We start from the raw sequence: 27,757 nt of genomic DNA, 5'->3' as shown, positions 1-27,757 counted from the left end.
TTTTACAATCAAACAACAGAATTCTTTGCGGAATCTTCTGCCTCCGGTTCGGTTCTTTGAAGTTCCGAGATCCATCGGCAGTTGAAATTACGAACTGAACGAAAGCCCGAGCTTGAACTTGTGTTTGCATGATGCTCTAGAGTAACTTCTAGTCTCTTCTTTGCATCAGCTGGATATATCTTCTTAGAATGACCTAGCAAGGGATGCGGAAGCTGGGTTGATATGTCTCATTTGACTTTCATTTGCATGACTTCAAGTAGCATATCTCCTGTAATCAACCTTGGCAACAATGAGCCCCTCGAAGATCGAGTATCCCGCTCCTTTGCAGCTCAGTGGAACTCTCAATCAATTTGATCATTTCCAACTCACGCCTTGCATTGGCACTGAATTCAAGAATGTTGACCTTGCCGAATGGCTTCGGGCAGAGACATCGGATGATTTGATTCGTGATCTGGCCATCCTCAGTATGTCTACCCGTAAATCGAACTTTGCTGGGAGTGTTCTAACCTATGAGAACCATAGTCGCTCAGCGAGGCGTGGTCTTCTTCCGTCACCAGACGAACCTCAATGGCGAGCTACACAAGGAGCTCCTGTACCGCCTCGGAGCCCTATCGGGCCGGCCCGAGGAAAACGGACTCTACATTCATCCACTCTGGAATGTCTTGGGCGAGGAAGACCCAGAACTCGCAACGCTAGATCCAGATCGCCTGAAGAAAATGTATGGAAAGGATCTGAAGGGCAACAAGAAGCAAACAGGGATCTACGAGTGGCACAGTGATATGTCATTTGAGCTGAATCCGCCTGATTTTAGCAGCCTGAGATTGACGGAGTTGCCTCCAGGTGGAGGAGGAGGTAAGTGAGGTCCGTTAATGAATATCTTTTTTAAATTCTATTTTTCATCTCATTTCATTTGTTTTATATTCAATTTTATTTTTCAGAGCATGGCAAAAGAAAATAGAAAACTCGGAGAGTGAAGCAGAGAAAAATGAATTTCCAAACAGGGTTTTTAATTACGAGACTAATAATTAGTTAAGATACTATCTGGGCCAGTGGGTATGAAGTCTACGATCGACTTTCAGTGCCATATCAAAAGGTAAGTTCTACTTCCAGGAGCTATACTAGTACTGCAACTGCCATAAAGAGGCTGGAACGAAAATGCAAGAAGATATCAAGTGCATATAATGACAAAACTATCCAGCTTTTTGATAGTCTCGAAGCAACTCATTCGCAGCAAGCCCTAAACTCTTTCAGCGAGGCCCGAGGAAAAACTGCCTTTCATGGACCACGGGGCTCGCCGGCTAATGTCGGCACCGGCTTTAGAAATCGACATCCCGTTGTTCGTACTCATCCCATCACCGGATGGAAGAGCGTATTTGCAGCTGGTGTCCACTGCGAGCAAATCCACGACGTGAGCGTTGCAGAAAGTGTGCATCTTCTCAAGAAGGTTCTCAAGTTGATTGCAGAGAATCCAGACCTTCAGGTGCGTTTTCGCTGGGAGAACGAAAATGACATCGGTATGTACCTCTTTTTTGTCTTTAGAGGACTCTCTCTCTGTCTCGATTGACCCAGCCATATACCAGTTTGAACTGTCTGGGAAAGTCGGTAACTATGTTAACATTTCTTTTACCCAAGCCATTTGGGATAATAGGTGTACATACCATGCTCCTATCCAAGACCAAGTAGGAAGGCGCCGTGGTTTCCGCGTTCTTTCAACAGCGGAGAAGCCATACCTTGATCCGGCAAGCCAGTCACGCCAGGAATACTTTGCTTCTCTCTTCGAGACTCCTGAAGGCATTAAATAGTCGTCCTATAGATTGGCAATCGGACAACTCTAGTCTTGGCTGACTTCTATAATCAGCTCTATATTAATCCAGATGATATAATTGTGTTTTGCTAAATTTACGTAGCCAATTTCATGTTAATCTATAAATTCTAATATCTTCCAAAGATTTTATATAATAATATAATGTGTTATTTTAAATTTGTGATTCAATAGACGATCCATGTTTAAATAAACACCAATCATAATCACTATACGTCTTCTCATTCTAATGCATTTATCACATTGGCTTGTAGAGTCGAGCACCGTAATCTAGAAGCTGACACTATACCTCTTCCTCCACCGCTCGCCAAATTTATAAAATAACAAAGGAAAAATTGCAAAAAAAATGGCTAGAAAAGCAAGCAAGGAATTTCCCCATCCGAGACCGAGATTGCTATACAGGCTTGGCCCCCCAAGAGGAACTAGTCCACCTGCTAGGCTACGAACCAGACTATTCGCAGCCAAAGCACTGGCTGCATGTACAGTGTATGCATCTACAAGGTAAATTTGGATCGTATTCTGTGAATTGTTAATGGCGTTAAGAATTTCTGATCATACAAAGGATAATTTTGGCCAACTTACAAACGAACCAGTAGTGGCAATACCTACAAAAGCAGTGCCAATAATGGGAACTATCCAATGGACTTTATACTGTGCTGTCCAGCCGTATATGAAAAGTCCGATTGGAAGTGCAATGGTTCCGGGAAGCAACGGGGCAAGTCGATACCTTGATTTATCAGCATTGTTTTTTGCTCGGAGGTAATGTAATGGCAGAATTCTAACGTACTCTGGTAGCTCAGTGCCATACTTCTTAGTCAAGCGTATGTGAATGGCATCACTATACCACCCCATGCTAAAAAGAGCAATGACCATACCAACGCCGGTACCAAGATATGACAGACCTGCAATCCCTTCAGAAAATCCATATGTTTTTTGGAAAACAACCGAGAATGTTGTAAATAGGAGGTAGATGACTCCGTATACAAGCGCCATGTATAACGAGACTCCTAGAATAACGGGGCTGTATATCAGCATCCTCGTTGGACGCGACAGATTCCGAAATAAGAGTTGGCGATAGGGCAAATCAATCTTTCCCTTTCCCCGCAGTAAAGGGTTTCCTGTTTCTTTACGCAGTCGGGCTGCTTTCCTCTCCAGCAAGACTGGACCGTAAGTCTCACGAAGAAAAGCAAGTCCAAATAACGTAGCCAAGCCGCTCTGAATCGTATTCTATGATAAGTATATATACTGCAATAGCAATTTCTCGAGACATTTGGATCACTTACCATGATTGTCAGCAACCAAAAGATCCAACGCCAGCCTGCTGCCTCGCTAAGAAACCCGCCGACTGTCGGGCCAATGACCGGCCCAACTAGCATACACAAAGTAAATAATGTCATGATACTATGCCGGTCAGCTGCATGTCTTTTTTAGGAGAGCACCATTGTACTTACGACCCGCGGCGATTAACGGGAACAATATCGGAAATTGTTCCCCCGGCATTGGTCAAGGGTACTCCGCCAACAATTCCCGATAGGAGCCGGAAGGTGAACAATGATCCTGCATTGGGTGATGCACCACAGCCGACGGTAAACCCAGTGAACATGATATTCCCGATATGGTAGATTATATTCCGACCGTAAACTTCGGATAAGGGTGCCAAAGCCAATGGTCCGAGACCAAACCCAATAATCTAAAAAGCATTAGCGTTAATGCAGTACATATAAAAAAAATCCATCGCTTCATACGTATATTGAGACAGAAAAGGTGATGAACATCACTCCGGCATTTTTGAAGTCCTCTTCGATCTGCACCAACCCGGCTGCCATCATTGATGATGCAAGAGGCCTAAGTGAGCATTTTCTGATAAGCAGCTGCAACCATGTCGACTTGGGGTAGCGTACGTTACAAATCTCAGCATGCAAACAGTTGCAATAATGCCAGCTTTGCGATACTTTGGCCAGTTCATCGGTTTCTCTGGGTCATCGGGTCCATCCCAGTCGATAATATTTGGATCGTTCTCTTGTTGCACTGGTTTTCCATCTTCAGCAGCCCGAGACGCCGATTCCGGACCGCTCTCCAGATCGAGCTGAGCGGGAGTCTCCAGCTGACTGGATTTTTCTGACATTGTATAGCCCCGCTCAACCCGCCAAAAGCTAATAGACAAGAATCAAACTCGGGAAAATGAGACTTTTGATAAATCAGGGGCCACATCATGACTTTAGCGGGCTCAGTCCCTCCTATATAGGCCTTTGTAAACATACCTATCGCGCTTAACGGAGGGAGAAAGTTGCGGGAGGCGCTCTTAGCGCGCGTCTATAGAATGTTATGCTGGATTGATCGCTGCTTATTCGCTGTTGCACGGTGTTGTGTTTTTCCGAAGCGAGACCGGATATTCAGATTACAAATTCTGGCGAACAATAGCTAATGAAGCAGAAGAAAGAGAATAACATTATACGATAGATTTAATGCTAATCAACACAAGTTTATATTGACACAACTATATGGGCATATTCTTGTCCACTGTGTAACATTTTGCATTAAAGATCGACACGCTCCGTGTCTGACCGTAATTACCTTAGTCGAGAAATATTGAGGAGCTATGAAAGGAAAAGACCCACTCTATCCAAGAAACACAACAGGCTTTGACGAGTAGCATCGTGCAATATCAAAGACAGAACCTCTTGTAAATGAGAAGAAGTGAAACAATGTATGAAGCTAGTATTGCTGGAAGGCTTGCTCTTCTTTTCTTCGATCAACTTGACTTTCTGTGTAGACATTGAAGTCATATACTCCTAGTGGTTGTGTAGAGCCACTCTGATGGATGAAAAGGCACATATCCATGGCACCATTGCCCATCGATCTTTAGCATGCCAAATGCGAACTTGACAACTATAGATTCACTGTTTCTCCAGCCGCGTATGGACTCAGCCTGCGGAGTCGCGGACCCCACGCATTGAGCAACATCGGCGCAGGTAAACCCACTAGTATTGCAACTGCAGCTAGCAATGAACTAGTCCACCCGTAACCGAGTGCACGATATAGTGGAGGCCCTAAAACCGGAAAGGCGCAGCCTGCAAGGGCCCGTAGAAAGCTAAGAGCCCCAATTGCCGATGCAGAGTAAGTGGGGTAGCAATCAAGAACATAAGATTGGATACACTGGTAGCCTATGATCAGACCAAAAGAATAGATAACGATTCCGATGTCAGGAAAAATCCAATAACAAGTCCTTTGTGCGGTCCAGCCGTAAAGAATCTGGCCAATTGGAACAAAAACTGAGGCAATGATCATCGCCGTAGTACGGAATTCAGGGAGGCCAATTCCGTGTTTGCGCTTCAGAGCTGCATATATCTGGTACAAAATAACGTCAAACATGATTAAAAATTCTGGCAGAAAAGAAGCATGAACCCCCTTTTTTTTGAGACGAAATGTGGATAGAAAGGGTATCCTAACCTTGTCATTGATGGGTCCGCCAATTTGGCAACCAAGAATAAAACCTAGTGCGATCGAAATATAATGCAACGAGGCCGTTATTTTGGGTTCTCGATATGATGTGGTCCAGAGAGACTGGTAAGTTGCTATAGTCAACTGGTTCAATCCAAATAGATAGCCAATATACAAAGCCAGAATCTGGATGATCGGTTGACTCCCAAGCAGAATGAATGGACGAGACATCTCCTGCTTAAGTAGTGCATACCATGTGATTCTATCACTACTTTTGTTGAAGGGATGCTCGACATTGCAACGGGTTGGATGACCTGGTCTTATGCATTGCTCTGAATGCTTTCTCAGGAGCACAGGAGCAAACGTCTCTTGCAAGAGGAAGATTCCAACCAGTAAGGTTGCCCCGATAAAAGAAGAGCTTGCCCAAAAGATGTACCTCCACGACGCCTTCTCGAGGATCAATTGTGCCATGATGGGACCGATGGCAGGTCCTGCGAGAGGAAGAAAGGTATAAACTGCCAGGGAATGTCCTCGATCTTCGTTGCTCCAGAGGTCACTCAATATTCCAGTGCCAATCTTTGTGAGTAGTCAGTTAGCTAGACAGCATAGGAGCGTAAACATGAAATGGACATACTGCATTCGGACTGCTACCAACAAATCCTCCGAAAAACCGTAGCAGCAAGAATCTTTTTCCATTTGTCTCCAAAGCAGACAGAATGTTTACAACAAGGAATAAGGCATGGCCTGTATTTAGAACCCGACAGCGACCATAGACCTCACTCAGAGGTGCCATGAAAAGAGGCCCCAAGCTCAGTCCCAGCACAAAAATTCCAACTAACAATTGCGAGGCCACTTCGGAGTGTAGATTCAAGTCTGCCGAGATCTCTTTTATACTCGTGACAACCATAGAAGCAGAAACAGGACCCATGACAGCATAATTTGAGACGAGTATTGCAAGAGTCCATTTTCGAACTGCAGACCATTTGCGTGGATCATCCCATTCCTGTTAATTTTATAAATATTAATTCCTACCCCTAACATTGCCTATCAAACAAATATAGGGCGGAGAGGAGCTTACTCGTAACTGAGATGATACATGCTCATTTCTCAATAGCGGGGTGCGCACAGTGATAGACATGCTGGTGGCATAGAATAGCCAGGATACAACAGACTTAATTAATCTATCACCCTGTGACCATATAAATTACTACGTCAGGGAAACGAAGTGCAAATATATTTAAAATTGCTTGTGTATTATTAATAGGAACCCCGTCTTTAGATAGGATGAACACTTCCTACACGGTGGTTCTGATCTCGGATTTCCAAAATTCCGAGAGTATTATTGAACATGAGCTAGTATCGGCCTTTTGGTAGATGGCCTCCAGCATTATATTCCGAGTTCTCTTAAAATGGTGCTCATCAAACATGCACATGTACTAGCAGCAGTGAAATCATCTTAATCAATAACGCTCGTCAATAATATCCTTCAGCTTTCCAGTCCGCACATTGAATTGCAGCTCCTTAATTCCGACCCATTCGCAGCTAATTGGGAAAATATTGTGCTGTGCCACATTGTACTCATATTGGGGACGTAGTTTTGCCAGCTTTGCATGTATTTCCTTTTCCACCAATTCTGGATTCGGTGGCTCTTTGCCATTTGCAATGCGGAAGATCACCTGGTTGCGGTTTTCTCTCCGTCGTATCACCGTTTGAAACAATGTGAGAACGGTGTCTCCCAACGTCTCAGCAAGAACTTTTCGCAGAAGTGGCAGTTCCAGGATAACGGTGCTGACCTTGACAGCGACGGCATCGCGTCCTCGGACGGCAAAGGTCTGGGCGTTGAAGTCAACCCATTCTCCAACGTCTCCCATTGGGTAGCGGATCACTGGCTGCAACCTGCGGGTCAAGTCTGTGATCACAACACGACCGGGATGACCAGACTGAACTATAGGCTTATCGTTGTCGTCCAAGAGCTCAAGAATGATAGAGGGGGAGTTGACGACATATGTAGCATCCGTATCAATCGCATCCTCTGTGAGAGGTTTGATCGGTAGGGCAATCATTCCTGCATCCACAGAGCAGAACATGAGCGGGCCAACTTTAGCCTGAGGGAATGCACGCTTCAAGAGTGGCTGGAGATCCCGATACATAGACTCTCCCGCAAACAAAATCAAACGGATGTTCTCGTTTGGCGAACCGGCTTGCAAGATATGGTCGGCCACTCGCAAAAGCGTCGTCGTGTTGGTGAAAATGACCGTTGCCTTTAAGATCTTTAGATGGTTGACAATTGCTTGTGCCGCGATATTTCCTGTGATTGGGAGGTTGACGTTTGGTATCGAGAACTCTTGAAGGGACAGTATCTGGAGCAGAAACCCCATATACAGATCTCCTGCGTTATACAGATTGGCTATGCGGTCGCCGGGCATGATTCCGGAGCGTACGAGTCCAATGGTCAACGCTTGCACAAGGCGCCGGAGCTCGTCCCTAGTATAATAGGAGATCTTTGGTGTCGCCGTTGTCCCTCCACTGGCATAAATGCCACCATCAATTATGGGCCCAGTCAGGAGACGGTTGTTGTTCACAGTGTTGGCTTCCCAAAACTGTTCGCTCTGGATCACAGGAAGCTTTTGTAGATCGGAAACATTGGGCTCTAGAGTTTTGTACAGTTCGCGATAATAAGGCGAGTTGGCGCGGACAAACTTCACGAGCTCTTGGAGAACGAGGTGCAGTGGATCAGCCATGGTTGTGATCTGAGCTGATAATTTATTCTTTTAGATCTTCCGAATGATATCGCTATATGAGCTTCGTTATGCGTGTGCGAAAGTAACTTCTAAATAATTTTTTCTCAACGACACCAACGTGCTTCCTGAAGTATTTATTTTTTTCTGTGTACACGGCATAATGCTGTTCCAGATGGGTGCAGCAATTGATGATTCTTTTCGGGATTTCGGAATTGCGAAATAACTGCACCGCGACGGAACCCAGATCACATCAGCCAACAGGAAATTCCTATGCCGAGAACATTGCAATGCCATTTTATGGGATAATCCAAAAAAATCAGTGAGAGTGACTAAAATGACTAGAAGTACCTGTGAGCATGAAAAGTCTTTTATTAGTTTTTCTATCGGTTCGCCAGCTGACATTTGACCGAGTCTTAATTTACGTACCCTCGTCCAGCAGGGACGAAGACAAGTACAATAAAAGCGCTCATTGGGTGCATAAAAAAACAAAGTCTCCCATGTTAGGTGTTGAGCTTGTTGCTACCATCTATAGAATTATCCGTCCAGGTTGTTCTGAGGAACTCGCGAAATGTCAGTGCTTTAGTCTACCGTAGAATGCTTCATATTGTTTTAGCCCAATGGATTTCTAACACAGATTGATAGCATGGCCGTCAATATTCGGACATCTTGAAGCTCCTCCAACTTCAAAATAGTATGCTCAATGGCTTCCCGCTGCTCTATGGTTAGCACACTGGAAACCAAGCGCCGCCATTTTTGGTAAATCTCCTCGTTTGTGGTCGGGGGATCGAATCCTTTGGGTTGGTAGACTGTTTTCTCGACAGCATACCCGTCTTGAAACTGCACACGCACTCGAGCTCCACAGATCCGGTCTGGCAGATCAAAGTCTGACGAGTGAAGACACTCTGTTTTATCAACAATGTCCCAGATCTCAGCACGATTCAATGACTGTTCCGCAAACTCGCTCAGCAGCACCTGACGATCTATAAGCTGTACCGCCCCAATGTATGCGGCATTCATCTGAGCACCGGTGGTGGTTAAGGGGCGTTGTTCTGGAAACCAGCCATCATGGGCATGTATTGGGGCCGACAGCCATACGGTGATGCGTCTGATCTGACCTAAGGCCGTAGCCGCAAAACGCTGAGGATAAGATTGCTGTAGCTGCTCCAGGGCTTCAATCTGACCATGGCAGCCTCCCACGCACGCGTATAATTTGATCCGAATACGTTGTGTATGCCACAGATCGCCAAGCTGCTTAGTGATCTCACTCAGGAGGTAGGGCGGATCTCGTGCATTACCGGCAGAAAACATAGCCAGATAGCCACCATATGGTCTCTCCAACACTTTTTCGATTCCAAGGTAATCCGTCCGCGCGAGCAGCGCCCCAAAAAGGCCGTTCCTTGCGGCAAATGCATGCTGAACTCTTTTGATCATCCCTTCGTACTGGGCAGACATAAGCCCGCCCGCTTGGGTAGCGGCGATGCCAATGGCCGATTCGATCTGCTTGGCATTCAGACCCAGTAACTTTGACGTCGCTGTCGCAGCAGCGGGACTGCCAAATACGGGCCCAGAATGCCATCCACGCGACAGTAGATCCGAGCCGTATAGCGCGTGACCGATGCGAGGCCCGGTTTCGAATCCCGCAATGGCTGCAACCAAGAGAGAAAGGCCCGATATTGGGTCTGGTGCCACGGCCGCATCAGTCGCGGCCAGAAGAGCCGGGAGAATTACACTGGCTGAATGAAGGGGTGCACCGCTGTGGTAGTCGTCCAGTTCCGTGGCCTGGATAAAGGCACCATTGAGTAGAGCAGCTGCCAGCGGTCCGTAGTGGTCCTCATATCCAATGACTCTACACTTTCCTCTGGGCTCATATTGACGAACGGCATTTGCAAGTTGCTCTGACCAGGGCACGTGAGCACCAACGAGGCCACATGCAATGCCATCCAAGATTAAGTATTTGGCGCGCTCGAGGACGTCCGGAGGGATCGTGGTTGCGTCCAAGTGCTCAACCCATTTGCTTAAGCTCGCGGTTGGCTCAGTAGCAGCCTCTTGAAGGGACCCAGTCATTGTGTCGTGAATTGATACCTTCCTTTTTCACACTCTTCGATATCATATCCGCCGCATTGTTAAAGTATTCTCTCACGGAGGTTCAAAATTCCGATGTTAACCATGCTGCTGCTGTGGTGGATATCCGATATGCCGAACGGGATTCGCATCAGACTTGTATGCTTGTTCTTAATCACCTTTCCACTATTGTGATCCACCGGGCCCATAAGGTTGCTGTACTGGCATCACTAATGGTAAGGTGGCCAGTCCCCAGACCTGTGTACTAAACATGAGTCAACAAGCATTTTCTATGTCGCCGAGTATGTACGGAAATTCCAGCGTGTTGAGCATCTCTCCTGTAATAAATTCCTGTCCAGGCTATTCATTTCCGTCTGTGGTCTGTGTGAACAATCATGGCAGTGTTTTATCCCCAGGTTTCAAACGCGAAGTTCACGATGTGATCGGAGATGCCGATACATACCCCACCATCCAGATGCCCGATGATCATTCCTTTCAGGCAGTGCAGCAAGCTCATTTCGTCCTTTTCGATCCTCACATGGGACCTGATATCCTTGGGCCAAGTCCACGATTGGACTTTATGTTTGAGCTGACAGAGGTTACACACGAGGGCCCAGTGTATGTTCCGGAGACGAATGAGCTATACATGTCTCGACTGGAAAAAGACTATCTCTACCAACTAGTGGTTGACCTCACGAATGACCCGCCGACATTGTCACAGCGCATGGCTCAACCCCCCATCTATGCGGGAGCTGGGGCACGGTATCGCGACGGCTTGATATACTATGCAACGTTAGGTGGCAGCGAGAAGCTTGGTTCTATGCCAATCCGACCGGGTATATATACGCTGAACATTTCGTCTGGACATAGTACAGCTCTGCTGAACAATTACTATGGTTACTTTTTCAATAGCGTGGACGATTTAGACATCTCGCCCGCTGGTGACGTGTGGTTTACAGATAATGGTGAGTTGAACTGAATTGAACATGAGCGAATAAAGAGAGCAGCGAATTGCAAGAATAGCTTGGTAAGCGTAAACTAACAAAGTTTCTCCATGTTCAAGACTATGCCCATTCAACAGGTGTCAACTCGGAGGCGCCTCAGCTGCAGACTGCGACATACAGATTTACACCATCAACAGGCGAAGTTACTATGGTCGAATCGTCCCTCCAGGAACCCAACGGTATCTCATTCTCTCTGTCAGGCTCAACTTTGTTCTTGACAGACACTGGCGCTGGCAGCCCATCTGGTGTTGGGAAACCGTTACAGTATAAAAGTACCGGCCCCCGAACAGTATATGCCTTTGATGTCGATGCTGAAGATGGTAGTCTGCGAAATAAAAGGGCCATCTACCAAGCAATTGAATATGTGCCAGATGGCATCAAAGTCAGTAGGAATGGCTATTTGATCACGGCAGCCGGACATGGACTAGATATTCTTGCTCCAAATGGGAAACTAATTGCACGAATTCTGACGAATTTTACTGTGGCCAATCTGGCCTTCGCTGGCAGAGATGGAGAGCAAATCTGGGCTGTTGGAAAAGGCGGTGCAGCTCGGGTGCTTTGTAGACTGAGGGGCCCTTGAAAAGTACCCAAGTAATTGGTGTAATAGACTGCCTGTTGGGCTTTTGATACAATTGATTACATTTTCCATGTTTATAGCACGATTCAGCAAGTGTGTTTTTGCAACTAAAGGAGTCAAAATAAGTTATCAGAAAATACAATACGCTTGCTAGAAGGACTAAAGGTGCAAAAAAAAATATGAATTGAAAAGGTCCTATAAACGTAATTGAATCTGTACACACCCTAGTACATTGGCTATCTAATAGAAATACTTTTAAAGAGAATTCACATTGTTTTGCTCCGACCGGCAATAGCCACAGCCACAACCACATCTTCTGAATGTGTGATACTAACATTTATGTATTGTATCCCCTCTTCCCTTGCAATTTCAAGGACGCCCTTATGAAGCTTGATACCTTTGTGTAAGCATATAAATCTCCCCAGTTAACTATATAACACAGTACTTACCTTTACAATTGGACGACCGCTGTTGTCATTTTGTATTTCAATGTCTTGAAGAAATTGACCTGGACCTAGTGATGGTATCTGCAAGCTCTTGAAGACGGCTTCTTTGGCACTCCATTTCCCTGCTAAAGAGGCAGCAGGATTTGGTGCTTTAGCACAATAGTCCCTTTCTAGGAGAGTAAAATTGTTTCTTACAAACACTTTGTTTGTAGATGGCACGGAGGATATATTTTCCAAATCTATCCCGGTCGTAATATGATCCAAGTGTCCTAGGTTTGCTTGCAATGTAGCTTGTGTTTTTTGCAAAAGTAGGGCCTCCTTTTCAAATTGAATATCGGCGGACTTTTTGAAAGCGTCTGGTTGCTGCAGATTACCATTATTCAAAGGCAGTTCCGATTGTAAACTATCGAGTTGCAATGTTTGTGAGGTGTCCTGGGAAAAAGACACAGTATAGTGCCTGTTACTTTTTAATCCAACGCTGCAGTCCATACTTACCGGAGTAAGTGGGTGTAAGTTTTCTGGATCAAAGAAAAATTTACCATCTTCTCCTCGACTGACGCGTGCCTCTGGGTCCAGAAAAACAAGCTCTGGGCCTGTCTTATACCAAGCTGGTTTTTCCTTAACTTGAACGATATTTTCGTTCAAAAGTCGATTGACAAAGGCACTATCGGCTTGTTGAAACCGTTTCTTTGCCCTTGTCTTATAACAAAGATATTCGTCTTCATTAATCGCTGCGAAAAGGTATCTGGGTGCCACTAAAAGGGCCAAGCCACCTTTTTGACCAAATCCAAACGAGGTCATCATGAAACTCTTTACTCCGTTGCTTGTTTGAATTGTACGTGAAGGAAAGACAAGATGCTCAAAGTGTTGCAGTGCGCTATCAATATTGTCTGCGTTGCGATTTCCGGGGATGATGCCTGTTTGTAGGACCTGAAGGCCTCCATTCAGCATCCAAGACCCCGCAGCACCCTTGGGATGTCCAGTAAGATATTTCTGTGTTATGCAGAGAAGCGGATTTCCTACAGACCGGCCGAGATGATCCATCATCTGATTCCAAACTTCCGGCTCGTTCTTATCATTTGCCTTGGTGGATGTAGCGTGGAGTGATGCCATGTTAATGTCGTCGATTGTAAGACCCCAGATGGCCAGCGCAGACCTGATCGGGGAAATTCGATGATCCAAGCCCCTAAGGTGACACGGACATGGGCTTCGGTGATCCCGCAACTCTATGTTTGCCAGTGCATTGACAGAGTCTTCGAGACTGGTGGGCTGTTCATTGGCCTTTGCGACAAATTTTGCCGCACGCCATTCTCTGATCCGGGTTTCATCTTTGTCGAAAACAGAACGATGGGAATCTAAATGTACAGGAATTCTCCCAGAGGCTTCTCTGGCGGCTGTCAAGACACCTTTTCCCGGAGCCGGAACTGAACGGCCAACGGTATCCCCTGCCATTTGGCTATAGGCTACGATGCCATAGATGGGTAGGCCTAGCCTTAAGGCAAGCTCTGCTGTGGCGAGAACCTGAACACCGCATCCAGCTGACTCGATAAACCCTGCGCGAGACGAGGTCATGGGTCGGGACATATCCTTTGGGTTTCTGCCAGCCTTAAGTTGTTCCTCTGAACTAGTAGTAGCTTTCATGTTTGCAAACTCGTAAGACAGCTCCTCTTGGAAATCGTCTGACCCACCAACAATTGCTATTTTGGCATTACCGGACCTGATTGCTTCACAACCACTGTCAAGAGATTCTACCCCAGTGGCGCAGGTGCCCACCGGTGAACGAATCGGACCCGTTGCCCCTAAGAGAAGCATATTTGCCCAAGCCCCATGAGAATTCTGGAATGACTCCTGTAAGATATCATTGGGGATCGACTTTCCCATATAACGATCACGATATACACCACGCATCGATGTCAGCCCGCCTACTCCGGTGCCCAGGCAATTTGCAATCTCGGTGAGATGAACATGCTGATACAGTTCAAAAGGATCCTTGATACCAGCACTGAGAAATGCTTCTGCGACGCAACAAAGAATATAAAGTGTAATCGGGTCTACCTGAGAGATGATGTCCTCTGGTATGCCGTATCGTTGTGCGTTCCAGCCCTTAGGCAGCTGTCCAGCGACTCTGCGGTCAAACGGTATGGCCTTAGGTACAAGTAGCTGCGCACCCTGTTTAATTTGTACAGAGAACTCGTTGGAGTCATCATCTTTTGGAAAAATCGTGACATGATTGCCGTGACGTCGTTTATAAGCCTCTGCATCGGATTTTGAGGCATCAAACACAGGCAAGTCTTTCTGCACAACAATCTCCTGCAAGATCTCTTTTGCTTTGGGGTCATACCCCCCCAAGCCCTCCGGCTCTATTACCCGGATCCCTGAGTGATTCATAATCCGTTGATGGTAACGCTCAGGTATGTCGCTTTCATCAATCGATTGTTCAGATTCAGTATCTACCCAAGACGTTGCGTACTGCTCAGGTCCCTGTTTGCGTTTTATAAGGCCCATCAACCATGCCATTTCAACATAACCCTCAAGGGTGAGCTCTCCCTGATACTCCATCTCCCACCTTGTACGTGAATTTCCCCATGGCCCCAGCTCTGAATATCCTGCAATCACAATGGTGTGCTTGAGATCCACCATACTGCTAACAGCCTTGCTTTCAGCTCTTAGGCTTGCGAAGGTCGGCAATTCAGGAAATTTGAGATTCAGTAATGCTCGGCGTTTTGACGATGGTAAAATTGTGTCATCCAATTTTCCATCAAGGGTTTCACGGTATATGGAGCGTTCTCGGGATATAGCTTTTGCAATATTGCTTTTTGTGGACACCGACTCTCTCGCAGTCTTTAGTACCGCTCTTAAATTTTCCACAACATATAGACCACCAGTAAGGTCTGCGTAGATTGGCTTGTCCTCAGCCAGTATCACAATACTTGGTGTCATAAGTGAAAGAATATTCAGAGCCATCTCAGATGTGGAGAATGTCATGGTTCCCTGCGCTTCGACGGCTTCAGCCAAAATATTGTTGTCTGCCATGAGCGCTGTTCCGCGTGTCCATCCAATGACTGCACCACAAATTGTCAAGTAATCGGACCAGGACTCGGAGTGCCAGCGGTTGAACAATGTCTCTAGCCCAATCTTTGATTCGGAGTATAAGCCATCGCCTCCAAAAGATCCATGATTGGGTGACAATGGTAAGATGACCATGGTAGGATGGGTATTCAAGCCCAGGGTCTCTTTATGTTGCTTCAAATATCCTAGCAGTCGCAATAGATTGACGAGCATAATTCGATGTGCAAGTTCAGATCTGCCATCTAATTCATCCAACTGTCGACCCGTCTCCGAAATAGCTGCAAATGGAACAATGAAATCTAGAGCGATCGGAGATTCTGGAGGGAGTAAATATCTAACTAGCTCCTCACAATCCTTTTTGCTTCCTTGGTTGAAAGGCAGAATGATCAATTCTGAATGGCGTGCTCCGGAACCTTTGTAAATGCTCTCAAAGAACTTTGCCGACACTGACACATCGCCGCTAGTTGTCACGATCACTCGAGCGCCTCCTTCGAGGAGTCCACGGACGATTTCTGCACCAATGGAAGATTTTCCCGCTCCGGTGACAAGCGCAGTCTTCCCAATAAAATTGTATCCTTCGGTCGTTCCAGCCATAATAGCAGTCAAAAGCTTTTTTGTCATAGAATCGTCATATATCCAATTTCCTTGGCTTTTCCGACAGAGATGAACGAAAGGTATTTGAAGGTTAGATTCTGGAATGGAGAAACCTCGTTTTAGCCAATTGATATAGCTTGTCCCTTCTTGTACATTGAATCGAGGAACCTGTACATATTCAATGTTCCCATTTTCATCCACGGCTGTTTTGGGGGCGAATGAGGGCTCATCGAAGACATATCTGGGCCAAATATCACTTCCTTCGTCACCAGTCTTCAGAATATCGTGACTGAGTGCTTTGAGATCTGCACTTCTCTCTAGGCTGGTCGACATGGAGCCTAGATATTGCACAAGTGGAACAAAATTTTGATCCCATCTTCTTTGAATGCGTTGGATACTGCGGGTGATTTCAGGTCCACATGAATCATGGAGTGCTTGCGCATGAAATAAGTTGATGATGTCCTCGCGAGCCCAGTTCCACCAGGAATTGAATCGTCTCTCTTTTCTCTTGTCAAACCGAGGTTTTAAGCCATCTAGAAACTCAGTATCAAACTCGGTTGAGACAAGTTCAACGAGATTCTGGTCGTAGGGTTGATTTTGATTGGAGACAGCCCCAAATTGTGAAGGTTCAGTGCCCAGATGCCTTGCTAGTAGGTCCATGTGCTCGCGGAGGTACTCCCTATGCTCTTTCATGGCTGTGTCAAATGCTACCTTGTCGATGACAGGAGACTTGTCTTTGGCACTACCTATCCCTACAGCCTTCGGATGTAATGAAATACCAGCTCTCTGTGCGTAGTGATGCACGACTTTTTCGAAATACTCATAGGCACTTCTGCGACTTTGAAAGCGCACCGGAGGAGGAGCTGCTGCTGCCCAGCAAAGGACTGCATTCTGTCGGCCTTGTCCTAATCCCCATTTGGTGCTCAGATAATCCCTGATCATGGACTGGCTAAGGCCGGCCGGCATTTTTGTTGCCACAAAAGATGATATCAGGCCCTGTATATAATCTTTTGGTTGATGAGAGTAGCTTTCATTCATGGTTGTTGCCAATCCGTTCAGGGCATAATCCTCAACTCCTTCAGGTAGTTTTCCAAGCTCTGTACTCAAGTCTCCAACTATTTCGTTTTGTAGTGTGGATTTTCCTAGGACGGATTCTCTTAGATAAATTCAGTCAAATGGATAGCTCAATAGTCCTACCTCCAGATAATGTCCGAATAGATTTTAGCCCGTCAATATTCCACACGGGACCTCTTAATTTGCTTGCCACTACTACCAACACAACATCTTCTGCTGACAGTGGAACATCAAGCACTTGCGTCAAAAGTTCTGCCGGCGCCCGCTGGTCAGCCAAAGGCTTCTGTGCTACTTCGAGTCTATTCGATGATTCGTCTTTATCGACAAATGCATCTTCACCCGTATCGACAGGAAAAGATTCTTCATGCTTGTAGTGATATAGAATCTCTCCCATATCAGATGACGTTGATATTAATGTCCTCGAATTGTCTCCAAACAAAGCATTGCGCTTAAGAGTTCTCTTTGCAATATTTGTAAGAGTTGTTGACGGTCCAATCTCGATTACTCGCTTGACCGGGGGTTTGCTTTGAAAAATTGCATTTTGTGTATCGATCCTAAATTAATCATTATTGCATAAGCCTCGAGTATCGTTTGAGTTATTTCTTACCATTTGACGGGGAATGCAAATTGGTGCCTAATAAAAAAATAGTTAGCAATGTCAAGACAAAGCTAGGTTGCACTTTCAACTAACGCAAGCAACTCGATTAAGAGATTTCGAGATAAAGATTGTTCATGGCAGATTTGTAGTGACGAAGGCCGCTCTTCACGCTTTTCCTCCATGGGCAATTGCTAGGTGTAGGAAGTGCTTAAAAGTAATGAAGAAAACAAATGTTCAATTCAATGTGTACATTAGAAGACAAATGCCTGTACAAGGATAGAGGGGTAAGTAATCCTCAATTATTTCGGACCTTATATATGAAAGACACTGTAACCCGGATTTGTACTCCTTTCACGCTTGACCAAGGCCTCATGGAGACCAGTGCCCCTGCATTATTTTGGAAACTATCCACACAAATGCACAATTGCACAACTCAATCAACAGCTGTTGGAATGTAGTAGCAGGGCTCGGAATGAGAAACAGCGACTCGTCTCGCGTACGTCTTGAAGTATAGAGTCGACAAGCTGGACTAGTCTCAAGGGTCATCGTCCTTCCACCCATTCTGAGATTGCGTAGATGCTTCGCTGAAACGAAGTTCCGACCTACACACTTGAGCGTACTCGGCACAGGTTTTCTCCGTGGAGCGGACTTTCTGCGTCGATGTTTCCGGAACCCGCCCATGCCGGGGCGGATGATTCTCCCTCCATAGATGCCTTCCGTAGACCACAGTTCTATGCAGCAGCCATGTCTTCCAGGATGATATTCACGCCGTCGTGATTGATAAACCCGTTTGTAATGTTATTATTTGTAATATTGTTTATAATAACCAGTGAGTTCCGCACTCGACGTAGGAGCTGTGTGTGATGAGCTTCTACATCACGTACAGAGTATAGGAGCCCTTGATTATCTTCGATTATTAGACACCTAAATGATGGCACCGCATCAAGATATCGCCGACAATACAACCCTCATAGGCAGTTCAATTAGCCGCTCGATAGCCACGCCGTCGGTAAAAGAAGACATCGCTACAAAGACCACAAGCGAGATTCAGAAGCCAACATCCGACGTCCTTCATGTCGTCGACTCGCGGACAGGGAGCTATTATAACATTCCTATAACGAACAACGCCATAACAGCCAGCGACCTGAAGCACATTACTGCTCCTGCGGGGATCTACGAAGCCGATCAAAATGAAAAAGGGCTTCGAGTGTACGATCCCGGCTTCTCGAATACGGCGGTGATGAGAAGCGAGATCACCTACATGTAGGTGCTCTCATCATTTTTGCATTGGTGGAGCTGTCAAGAACTAATTCAATTTTTAGTGACGGTCTGAAAGGAATAATTCAATACCGTGGGTACTCGATTGACCAGATTGTGGGCAGGAAAGGGTTTTATGACACCCTGCACCTGTTGATCTGGGGGCGATGGCCCTCGTCGGAGGAGCGAGCAAAGCTGCAAGTCAATATCAACAGCGTACCTTTGCCAGGCAAAGCTGTCTTTGACGTTATCCGATCATTTCCGTGAGCCTACAGCCCAAAGCATGCCTGACTAAGACGCTTTCTAACGCAAAGTGTAGCCGAGAGGGTTCAATCATGGGCATGATTATTGCTGGTCTATCTGCCCTACAATCAACACAGATGAATCGGGTACCCGCTCATGAAGCTAAAACAATCTTTCTTGGTGAACCTAGTGTTATAGATGATGAAATCATAAATTTCGTCTCTCGATTCCTCGTCATCACGGCCGTGGCATACACTCATCATTCTAACCGGAGGTTTAACAATCCAAGGCCAGATCTCTCATATATCGAAAACTGGTTTTACATGACCAATCATGTCGACCCGCACACTGGCCTTCCCAATCCACGATACGTGGATGCCTTTGAGCGTCTTTGGGTCGTCATCGCAGACCATGAAATGACGTGCTCAACTGCTGCGCTTTTACACACAGCCTCGGCACTCCCAGATTTGATTTCGAGTATCATCTCCGCCCTGTCTGCAATGTATGGCCCGCTCCATGGCGGTGCGATAGAGGTTGCGTACAAACAAATCGAGGAGATTGGCTCAATCGAAAGGATTCCATTGAAGTTGAGTCGGGTAAAAGAGCACAAAGAACGTCTTTATGGCTACGGCCACCGTGTCTATCGTGTCTCTGATCCCCGATATGTCTTTATCAAGCACGTTCTGGACGATCTACAGGACGAGATCGCTCAGGATCCACTCTTGAAGGTTGCATTCGAACTCGACAGGATTGCACAGGAAGATGAGTATTTTATTTCCCGCAAACTGAAACCCAATGCAGATTTGTTTGCTGCATTCGCATATAAAGCAATGTTTGGATACCCGCTCTCCAGCACCTCTGATTGGGCATTCCTTGAACCGTTTGTGATTGACTTTAAAATAGGGGCTTTCCTCCTGAGGTTATTCTACCAATTTCGATGCTATCTCGTGCTCAGGGATTTTTAGCACATTGGAAAGAAGCCATGAGTATGAACCCATTTCATTTTCTGCCTATTATCGGAATAAATCTTTCCTTCCCCCCCCCCCCCCCCCCCCCCCCCCCCCTTCACTACTAATATTATAAAATAGGCGGCAATGTACATATCTGGCGTCCGAGCCAAATCTACCAGGGAAAGCTCAACCTCACACTCGTTGATGATGGACTTCCCTCATAATTATGATTGATAGAAACTCGTATTTTTTTTCGCTCTTCTTTTTTTACTTTTAGGTTATTATATCTGCATTGACCTAGTCGCTTGAGAAATATGTTAGACAGAGGTACCTGGACGATAGAATGAGTCAGGCCCAGGTCGAGCTCCAGACCGCTTAGCGATTCCCCCAGTCGGTGTGTAGTTATACCTTATATAAGAGGACAAACGAACGACCTTCCGTATCCTACGGGGTGCATTGATACGTCTGAAGTAGGTAGTGAGTCAACATTATCAATTTTAGACAATCGAAGAGATATAATTCAGTCTTAATCTGTGCCGAATATTCTCTCGCTATTCTCTGGTCCTCTTTTCATTAGAAATTCCATCACCATCACCAAATTAAAATTCTTGCTTTTTATTTTTCTGACTATACGGAGTATATCCGATCATGTCGTTACCGACCGAAACGCGAAATTGGGTCCGCGATGGATTTTTAATATCGACCGATAAAACACTTCTCTCGATCCCCGCGATCAACGCTGTATTCGACCAGGAATATGTATACTGGACCACAGCTGTTCCGGATGAAATTCTGCAGCAGATTGTCGACGGCTCATTTTGCCTCGGTGTATACAAGACTACTACTCAGAGCACCCATAGTACCGACCCTGCTGTTTCGGAAACTCACTCGACGACAACCAACGCTGGCGCTTCAGTATCAACACATCTAGAGCAGATTGGATTTGCGCGCCTCGTCACTGATAACACTACCATTGCATTTCTGACCGACCTTTATGTACTGCCGGAATACCAAGGATTCGGCCTCGGAGGCTGGCTGATCGATTGTGTTGATGAGTTACTAAGTCCATTACCGTACCTGCGATGGGCACTGCTGCGCACGTCGAGCCAGAAAAGCAAAGAGTCTTACGAGAAGAGACTAGGTATGCGTGTGCTTGATACAGTCGACGTTAGTCAGGGCACCGTCGTGATGGGAAAGAAGGGCAGAGGAGCAATGGGTTAATTCATCAGCAATCACTAGCGAGATTAGAAATGGTAATCTTATTGATATCATTCTCTCAAGGAAATGCCGTGGGCGATGAGAGAGAGCGTTCTAAGTTATGACTGTCGCTGTATCATAGAAGTGGTAGAATTAATTAATGCCGCAGATAATTTCTTATTACCTAGGGGTAAAGCCGACAACGGGATTGGCTGGTCGTGTCACTGGTTCCGGAGATTGACAAGTCGCCAACTGAAGTATTCTACCTTAAGTAAGGTAAGTATTGCCTGCCTTGGTCACACTGGCAGCTGGATGGTGGAGCCCTACGAGAGAGTTCGGATGAAAAATAAAACACCCACGAATCGAAATCTGAGCCTTAGAGTTTGGGATAAGTTCTTATTCTTTTATTTCATATAATTTTTTTCTTGAAAAAAGGATCAGCCTTCAACTAAAGAATCAATCACAAACGTATTTTTGAATCGATATGGCAAACAGTCTCAAAACAATTGTCAGCGTCTGAGCCCAAGCAATATAACTTCTAGAACATCATGCAGTAGCCCTCAATTTAGTTCCTGTTTTGCAGATTCGCGCAAGGAAAAGCAGAACCCCCGTGGCGCAAATAGTTATACCAGAATACAGCTGAGTTCCTAAATAGGATCCAGTCTTATCCAGAATTGCGCCTGCCACGGGCGACCCGCACAATGAACCCAAGCCGCACAAAACGGAGCACATTCCCATTCGAGTGCCAAGGGAACGGAAGTCGGGGGTCAACGTTGTCAATGCCACGGCTGGAAGCGAAACAAATGCACCGGAAAAGAACCCATACAAGATGGCCAAAGCGATAAGACCACCGGAGGTGTATATGGCAATCCAACAGAGACATAGTGCTCCGCTGATGCAAGCACTCACCAGTAAAATGTTCAAAGGACCTAGCCTGGAGCCTAAAAGTCCAGGCACGATTCGACCAGGAACAGAAGCCGCGTTTAGCAATGGTACGAGATAGAACGCCAGATGCTCCCCCATTGCATGCATTCTAAGCGCGTATGGTTGAATGTAAAAGATAATATTGAAGAATCCAATGTAGCCAAAGAACATGGCCAAACAAAATAATGCATACGGTGCCTCCTTGAACGCGGAGAATTCTAACAAGACACGTCGTTGATCTGGCATTTGGCGAAGCCGCATAGTACAGAGTGAGAACGAGCAGGTGGCCAAGGCCAGAAAACCGAGGATTCTTGTCGCCCATGGGAATCCAATTTGAGGCTGCAACTGCCGAAAGACAATTGGATAGAGTACACCGCCGACGCTACTGCCGGATGCTGCGATACCAGTGGCAATCGCTTTGCGGTTGAAGAAGTATTGCGGAATGATGGCCACCGAAGGAATGTAGAGGCACCCATTGCCAACTCCGATGCAAATTGCCTGAGCCAAGAGCACTTGCCAATATTGTGAGCACACACTTAAAGTCATGAAACCGATCACAATCAAGGCAGATCCGGTAAACAAGAGCGCTCGAAAATATCCTGCATCATAAAGTGGACCAGTAATGACCCCAACTAAGAGTAAAAGAAAGGCTTGGATAGCACCGATCCAGGAAATGTTTGATGCAGATTGATCTTGAAGCAGATTTGTCTCATAGTAGGTTTGGAAGACGCCAAAAGTGTTGACAGTGCCCCTGGAGAATTTTAGGATAATAAATCTAATTGAAATTCGAGTTGCCCAACGTTTAATGCTTACCATGAGTTGAAAAAGAGGAAAAAAGAACCTGCGACTTGCAGCCAGGCCTGGATTCCTCCATCCGGTGGTGTATCGTAGGCGGTGGGTTGAGCTTCTTGACAATTTATTCCAGCATCCTCGACTAGGCTTTCCTGACTCGCGGCAGATGCCATTCTAAGACGGCCGGAGTGGTTGAATCAGGTGCTAATGGGAAGGTTTGCCCTAGTCAAAAGATCTGATAAGAAGACATGATGGGATGGAACAGGTGAGATAAATATGCCGTGAATATTATGAATATCTGTTCTCGCCGGAATCGGCTTCGGCCTTCGGCTTCGGAGTCAACAACATGGCCTTATCCCTTGGCTCTTTGTTCTTTGTGAATGGATGTCTACGTTGACAGGGTAAGCGCTAATGAACCTCAAAAGTGATAAATATGAAGGGACTCAAAAGACCGTGGTAAATTCTTCGGACAAGTGCATTATCAGAGACGACTTAATGCGATTGAATGAAGATAAATGATTCGGAAATAGTCGATAGGATCTTCTTGTCCTGACGTCGGACCGTTTCGCTAAGCCGCCACATCCTCATGTGGTGTATGCAAACGGCCAATGCTTGACCAACAGGTTCCAGCATGATGCAATTGTGCTGCCGCTGCACAGTCATTCATCTTCTCTCGATGCGCAAATGACGTGAGACCAGTTACACAAGAAAGTCCGAGGGTGAAACAAAGGCAGTGAACGGTTCTGTGAACTTTTGTATCGGACTTGACATATGACTTCGGAGAGTAATGCGTTATCAATGAGATGTACCGGTTGTAATAAGTCTTTTTCGTATTTTTTTTAGTCCAGCCGAGTACTGCCTCGATCATGCGAAAAAGACAGGAGGATTTTATTTTGTCTACCGCCAATACCATTGGAAGAAATAAATGTCTCGTGTCAGATGGTGGTCGAAAAGATGTGACTGCTTACCGAGCGTAAATGAAGGTGTAGCGAAAGCTTCACTGTAGACAATTGGAACTCCATAAGCGGAATCGTAAAAGTGGTGAAAGCAACCGCCTAATATCCAGTCATATTTGACTGTGCGTTACATGGCATTTTAGAAACAAGTCCTCGTTCTGATTTGTGTACTCTTCCCTGGAGTTTCTTTCGCCGCAAATTAACGGATAGTCTTCATTCGAGTTAAAAGGAGGCATGTCGCATATCATGTCCACTCTTTTCAATTATCATAAGATGATACAGATAAAAGAATAATTCATCATGTCCGAATGCCCTTTTCTCGATATTTCCGAGCCTAAACTAGGTAAGGGACACTCTTTGTAAATTCCATGATTTTCCTCCTGCTGAACATGTATCACACAGAAAATCTAAATTTTCTTCAAGCCGCCTTCGAAAATGACACGAGTCCATTGAAAACTGACTTGATGTGCGGTGTGTACCGCACCGACTCGGGAGGGCCTTTTGTGATGAAGGCCGTAAAAATGGTGCGATTCAGCTATTATGGCCATACTACATTGACGATGTATATTGATCAAATATCTATAGGCAAAAGAGATCCTATATAATGATCCGAACTGGAATCACGAATATCCGCCCTCACACTTGGGCACAAGGGAATTTCGACTATTGAGTGCCAATCTATTTTTTGGAGCCAACAATACCCTAATCCATCAAAACCGGTACGATGTTAACGAGCCCTGCCAACCAAAAACCTCTGCTAACTCATCATCGTTCGTGGCAAGAATCGCATCGATGCAGACCCTTGGCGCCAGCGGAGCTTGCCACATGGGCGCCGTGTTTCTCGAGCGTCACTATGGCCCCTGGAAAGACCTCGACGCGAAGGCAGTGTATATGCCAGCCGAATCATGGAGTAGGAAGCCAATTCCACAGTATTGATGGAATTTATACTGACTAGAGAACATTTAATCATCCGAATGTCTTTCAATACCTAGGCATCAAAGCCATCAGCATCCCATATTACAGTCATCGCACTGGCAGCATAAACTTTGAAAAATTCCAAGCCGCTCTTGAAAGCGCCCCAAACCAATCAGTCATTGTCCTTCAGGTGGCTGGCAACAATCCCACCGGCTGTGACCCTACCATTTCCCAATGGAAAAGATTGGCCGATATTTTTCAAAGGAAGAAGTTTTTTGCCTTTTTTGATGCAGCGTATTTGGGTTTTGTATCGGGTGATCCATTCGAAGATAGTGAGGCTTTGCGAATTTTTGCCAAAGCGAATATTCCGATGCTAGTCGCAGCAACATACGGCAAGAGCTTTGGGTTGTACGGCGAGCGTGTGGGAATTTTATTGGTGGCGACTTCTGCTGCTGAAACTACTGTCAAGGTGGAGAAGCACATGAAGCTTCTAGCTAGAGCTGAAACGGGTGCAATGCCCGCTTTTGGCTCAAAGATAGTTGAGTTAATCTTGAGTAATGATTCAGTTAGAAAGATTTGGGAAGCGGACGTTCGATCAATCTCACAAGAGTTGAACTCACGAAGACGACAACTTCAAATGAGGCTTCAAGAGCTTGGAACATCCGGGGATTGGTCGTTCCTTACAGATCAAGTAGGGATGTTTTCGTAAGTGCAAGTCATTTCTTGAGTTTTGATACGAAAAATGGCTAAGGGATTTAGATATACCGGGTTCAGTCCCACTGAGGTTAATTCTCTCCGACACCTATACCATGTCTATCTTCAGGATACAGGAAGACTTTCCATTGCGTATGTATCATTTCCCTTTTTGTGTCAGCGACAGCTTTTTCTGACGACAGCAGAGGTCTGAACTCATCGAATATCAATCATGTGGCCCAAAGCATCGATACGGTTATTAGGAATAACGAATACCGGAACGAAGGTTGAAATCAAGATTCAGGCTGCGTTCAACGCTTATCTAAGATCTTTGTTTTCAGCCAAGGCGGAGAATATCCGGCGGGCTCTAGCGCAAGTTAATCAATTCGACCTTTGGAGAAATGTGATTATGCGTGAACAGGTTTCGAAAAGCACTATGTGAAATGGGTGGAAAGAATATCTTCTTTCCGTGTCGCTATAAAGACTTTATTGGTAGCCATATCGTAATTACTATCGCTTTACCTTGCCCTGAGAGATAGATTAGAGTATGTGGCCATCACGAGATATACAAGGGCACAGATGAAAGGGCGTTCTCAAAAGAAATATAATGATCTGACTCGATAATTCCACATACAAGCATAATTCCGATCCCAATGACTCAGAAAATGCTGACCACAGAGTCAACGTATGCTCCAGCCTCAAGTAAAAGTTTTACTATGTTTTCCCATCCATTCTCTGCTGCCAGGTGAAGTGCAGTATACCCGGAGTTGTCATACAAGTCTACCGATGCGCCATGGTCTAATGCAAAGCGAACGATACTCTCATGTCCATTGCGAGAGGCCAGCTGGAGAATGTTCTGGCCGTCTTCGTCCACGGCGTGAATATTTGCTCCTCTTTCAATCAGTAGCTGCACAACTCGTAGGTGTCCCCGAGCAGCAGCCTGATGGAGCGGAGTTCGACCAGGAAGTAATGTCTCGGTTGGCAGTGGATCTGGGCATTCGGTCTGTTCCAGTCAGGATTATCACAAGTGCATTAGAGAAGCTTGCGCATTGAGAATGGAATATAATGAGAGGGCGCAATTAAAAGGTGTTGCTTTCGTACAGATTGACATGAATCCAAGTCGCTGGCTCTTGGATGCTCCATTTGTGCGTCCCTTTCCAGGCTCCCGACGGAGGCCAGGTTACATGCCGACGGCGGGCTTGGTAGGACTGGAGTTTCCGTCCAGTCTAAATGAAGTACATCGCTGGATCCTTTCGTGCCATCTCTAGCAGGAAACTGAAGACTTTGTATGTGAGACGTCGGTATATCCTCTCCAATACAGAGCGAATCTGAAGGTTGAGGCGTTATCGGACCACGGCCATGGTTTCGTACTCCCATTTGCTCGACAGATTCTTCTGAACAGGTAGCCTTTGAGCTGGCATTTGCAATCTGATTCACATTTAACGGTCTTCCAGTCGTTTCTCGCGCTCGCAAGATGTCTAATTCTCGTAACCGATCTTTGATGTTCTTCCCTGTAAACAAAGCCACATTAGGAACTGGGATATCTATGGCAGCCGCAGCATCTAAATACCTTGAACTTACTATAATTACGTTGTGCAATGCGATTACGAGCCTTTCTCCGCTCTACATCAGTGTCTTTGTTCAATTCGTCGTTGGCCAGCCGCAGAGTGTCCATAATGAGAACTTAAAACTAAAGATCCAGCTTATTACTCGTGTCTAGCCAGCCCCTTTCGTAAAGTATTTCCATACGCAAAGCCAATCGGCCATTCTCAGAACTATGTGACAGCTTTAGTATCTGTGCCCATATTGGAGCGCGTTTCGGTGGGGTCAAATGGCCATTCCTTGCGTGGCGTGCCTGCTCTTGTTTCTTGCCAACAGCAGTCTTCCACATCTTGCGGCTTAAGATGCAGCGCAGCCCCTATGGATACGGACTAGACAAGATTGATCTTGACATTGTAGAGGTCTTCTGCGACAAGGGTGGAGGATGAACACAGTCCGCACCCGTCAGGGACAAAATCATCGGAATTCTGTGGACCCTGCTACACTATCGTGACATGGTATTATGCACTCTGCATGATATGCTTCTGCGAGTGAGCGCCTAAATCCCGTGGTGCATTGAGGTTGTTCCAATACTCTCCCTTGCCAGCCAGATGTTCTCCCATATGAGGATGCTGTCAGGAAAGCATTCTTTTTCTGGCAACGCTCACAAGGGAAGTCTAATTCAGAATAATTTTTTGTTCACCAATCCAATAGCTCGGCATGCTCAGGCCTTGTACGTTGAATGATAGCATTTGAAGCTTCTCTGCGAGAGATTCAAAATGGACAAAAATCCTGGACCAAGGGACAAGGCGTTATTGAAGTCAGCTGAAGGCTCGGCAAATACAGACACTGCAAGTGTTATGT

The 27,757-nt window shown here is 45.8% G+C and overlaps 13 protein-coding genes across 13 annotated transcripts; 5 read left to right on the top strand and 8 right to left on the bottom strand.

Moving 5' to 3' along the window:
• Positions 1-52: 52 nt before the first annotated feature.
• Positions 53-1,910, top strand: L228DRAFT_183120 (TfdA family taurine catabolism dioxygenase TauD). Its single transcript, XM_018329589.1, has 5 exons — positions 53-464; positions 523-852; positions 1,035-1,093; positions 1,199-1,514; positions 1,633-1,910. Exons 1-5 carry the CDS (start codon positions 290-292, stop codon positions 1,800-1,802), a joined length of 1,050 nt encoding a protein of 349 aa, XP_018186526.1. The 5' UTR covers positions 53-289; the 3' UTR covers positions 1,803-1,910.
• A 182-nt stretch (positions 1,911-2,092) lies between these two features.
• L228DRAFT_256677 (MFS general substrate transporter) lies at positions 2,093-4,145 on the bottom strand (the record flags this gene model as incomplete). The annotated part of the gene is made up of 7 exons (XM_018333936.1): positions 3,724-4,145; positions 3,568-3,667; positions 3,274-3,512; positions 3,106-3,223; positions 2,610-3,037; positions 2,405-2,549; positions 2,093-2,341 (listed from the first exon to the last, which is right to left on the bottom strand). Exons 1-7 carry the CDS (start codon positions 3,945-3,947, stop codon positions 2,093-2,095), a joined length of 1,503 nt encoding a protein of 500 aa, XP_018186525.1. The 5' UTR covers positions 3,948-4,145.
• Positions 4,146-4,711: 566 nt separating this feature from the next.
• L228DRAFT_279055 (MFS general substrate transporter) lies at positions 4,712-6,401 on the bottom strand (the record flags this gene model as incomplete). Its single annotated transcript, XM_018335648.1, has 4 exons — positions 4,712-5,170; positions 5,273-5,839; positions 5,898-6,266; positions 6,342-6,401. 4 exons carry the CDS (start codon positions 6,399-6,401, stop codon positions 4,712-4,714), a joined length of 1,455 nt encoding a protein of 484 aa, XP_018186524.1.
• Positions 6,402-6,723: 322 nt separating this feature from the next.
• L228DRAFT_284869 (AMP-dependent synthetase/ligase) lies at positions 6,724-8,036 on the bottom strand (the record flags this gene model as incomplete). The annotated part of the gene is made up of 1 exon (XM_018336272.1): positions 6,724-8,036. The coding sequence occupies exon 1, from the start codon at positions 8,002-8,004 to the stop codon at positions 6,724-6,726; it is 1,281 nt and encodes a 426-aa protein (XP_018186523.1). The 5' UTR covers positions 8,005-8,036.
• A 577-nt stretch (positions 8,037-8,613) lies between these two features.
• On the bottom strand, positions 8,614-10,068 carry L228DRAFT_284868 (2-methylcitrate dehydratase PrpD; the record flags this gene model as incomplete). Its single annotated transcript, XM_018336271.1, has 1 exon — positions 8,614-10,068. One exon carries the CDS (start codon positions 10,066-10,068, stop codon positions 8,614-8,616), a length of 1,455 nt encoding a protein of 484 aa, XP_018186522.1.
• A 301-nt stretch (positions 10,069-10,369) lies between these two features.
• L228DRAFT_256676 (putative gluconolactonase precursor) lies at positions 10,370-11,649 on the top strand (the record flags this gene model as incomplete). Its single annotated transcript, XM_018333935.1, has 2 exons — positions 10,370-11,030; positions 11,129-11,649. The coding sequence occupies 2 exons, from the start codon at positions 10,370-10,372 to the stop codon at positions 11,647-11,649; spliced, it is 1,182 nt and encodes a 393-aa protein (XP_018186521.1).
• A 263-nt stretch (positions 11,650-11,912) lies between these two features.
• On the bottom strand, positions 11,913-17,609 carry L228DRAFT_256675 (3-oxoacyl-synthase; the record flags this gene model as incomplete). The annotated part of the gene is made up of 6 exons (XM_018333934.1): positions 11,913-12,035; positions 12,096-12,361; positions 12,557-16,897; positions 16,953-17,383; positions 17,437-17,463; positions 17,521-17,609. 6 exons carry the CDS (start codon positions 17,607-17,609, stop codon positions 11,913-11,915), a joined length of 5,277 nt encoding a protein of 1,758 aa, XP_018186520.1.
• Positions 17,610-17,729: 120 nt separating this feature from the next.
• On the bottom strand, positions 17,730-18,232 carry L228DRAFT_183079 (hypothetical protein). Its single transcript, XM_018329588.1, has one exon. The coding sequence runs from the start codon at positions 18,106-18,108 to the stop codon at positions 17,797-17,799; it is 312 nt and encodes a 103-aa protein (XP_018186519.1). The 5' UTR covers positions 18,109-18,232; the 3' UTR covers positions 17,730-17,796.
• L228DRAFT_232610 (citrate synthase) lies at positions 18,174-20,357 on the top strand. The gene is made up of 5 exons (XM_018330600.1): positions 18,174-18,690; positions 18,750-18,947; positions 19,004-19,759; positions 19,831-19,913; positions 20,016-20,357. Exons 1-5 carry the CDS (start codon positions 18,356-18,358, stop codon positions 20,099-20,101), a joined length of 1,458 nt encoding a protein of 485 aa, XP_018186518.1. The 5' UTR covers positions 18,174-18,355; the 3' UTR covers positions 20,102-20,357.
• L228DRAFT_249800 (hypothetical protein) lies at positions 20,354-21,435 on the top strand. The gene has a single exon (XM_018333167.1). It carries the CDS (start codon positions 20,526-20,528, stop codon positions 21,096-21,098), a length of 573 nt encoding a protein of 190 aa, XP_018186517.1. The 5' UTR covers positions 20,354-20,525; the 3' UTR covers positions 21,099-21,435.
• A 185-nt stretch (positions 21,436-21,620) lies between these two features.
• Positions 21,621-22,963, bottom strand: L228DRAFT_240677 (monocarboxylate permease-like protein, mch4; the record flags this gene model as incomplete). Its single annotated transcript, XM_018331269.1, has 2 exons — positions 21,621-22,749; positions 22,812-22,963. The coding sequence occupies 2 exons, from the start codon at positions 22,961-22,963 to the stop codon at positions 21,621-21,623; spliced, it is 1,281 nt and encodes a 426-aa protein (XP_018186516.1).
• Positions 22,964-24,135: 1,172 nt separating this feature from the next.
• Positions 24,136-25,645, top strand: L228DRAFT_213364 (putative aspartate aminotransferase; the record flags this gene model as incomplete). The annotated part of the gene is made up of 6 exons (XM_018329980.1): positions 24,136-24,270; positions 24,332-24,465; positions 24,529-24,633; positions 24,704-25,366; positions 25,421-25,507; positions 25,561-25,645. 6 exons carry the CDS (start codon positions 24,136-24,138, stop codon positions 25,643-25,645), a joined length of 1,209 nt encoding a protein of 402 aa, XP_018186515.1.
• A 666-nt stretch (positions 25,646-26,311) lies between these two features.
• On the bottom strand, positions 26,312-27,299 carry L228DRAFT_183061 (hypothetical protein). Its single transcript, XM_018329587.1, has 2 exons — positions 26,936-27,299; positions 26,312-26,865 (listed from the first exon to the last, which is right to left on the bottom strand). Exons 1-2 carry the CDS (start codon positions 27,027-27,029, stop codon positions 26,387-26,389), a joined length of 573 nt encoding a protein of 190 aa, XP_018186514.1. The 5' UTR covers positions 27,030-27,299; the 3' UTR covers positions 26,312-26,386.
• Positions 27,300-27,757: the final 458 nt, after the last annotated feature.

Source organism: Xylona heveae (assembly GCF_001619985.1).
Source record: "Xylona heveae TC161 unplaced genomic scaffold L228scaffold_9, whole genome shotgun sequence".
Taxonomy (NCBI): domain Eukaryota; kingdom Fungi; phylum Ascomycota; class Xylonomycetes; order Xylonales; family Xylonaceae; genus Xylona; species Xylona heveae.
This window is presented reverse-complemented; position numbering and strand designations above follow the sequence as displayed.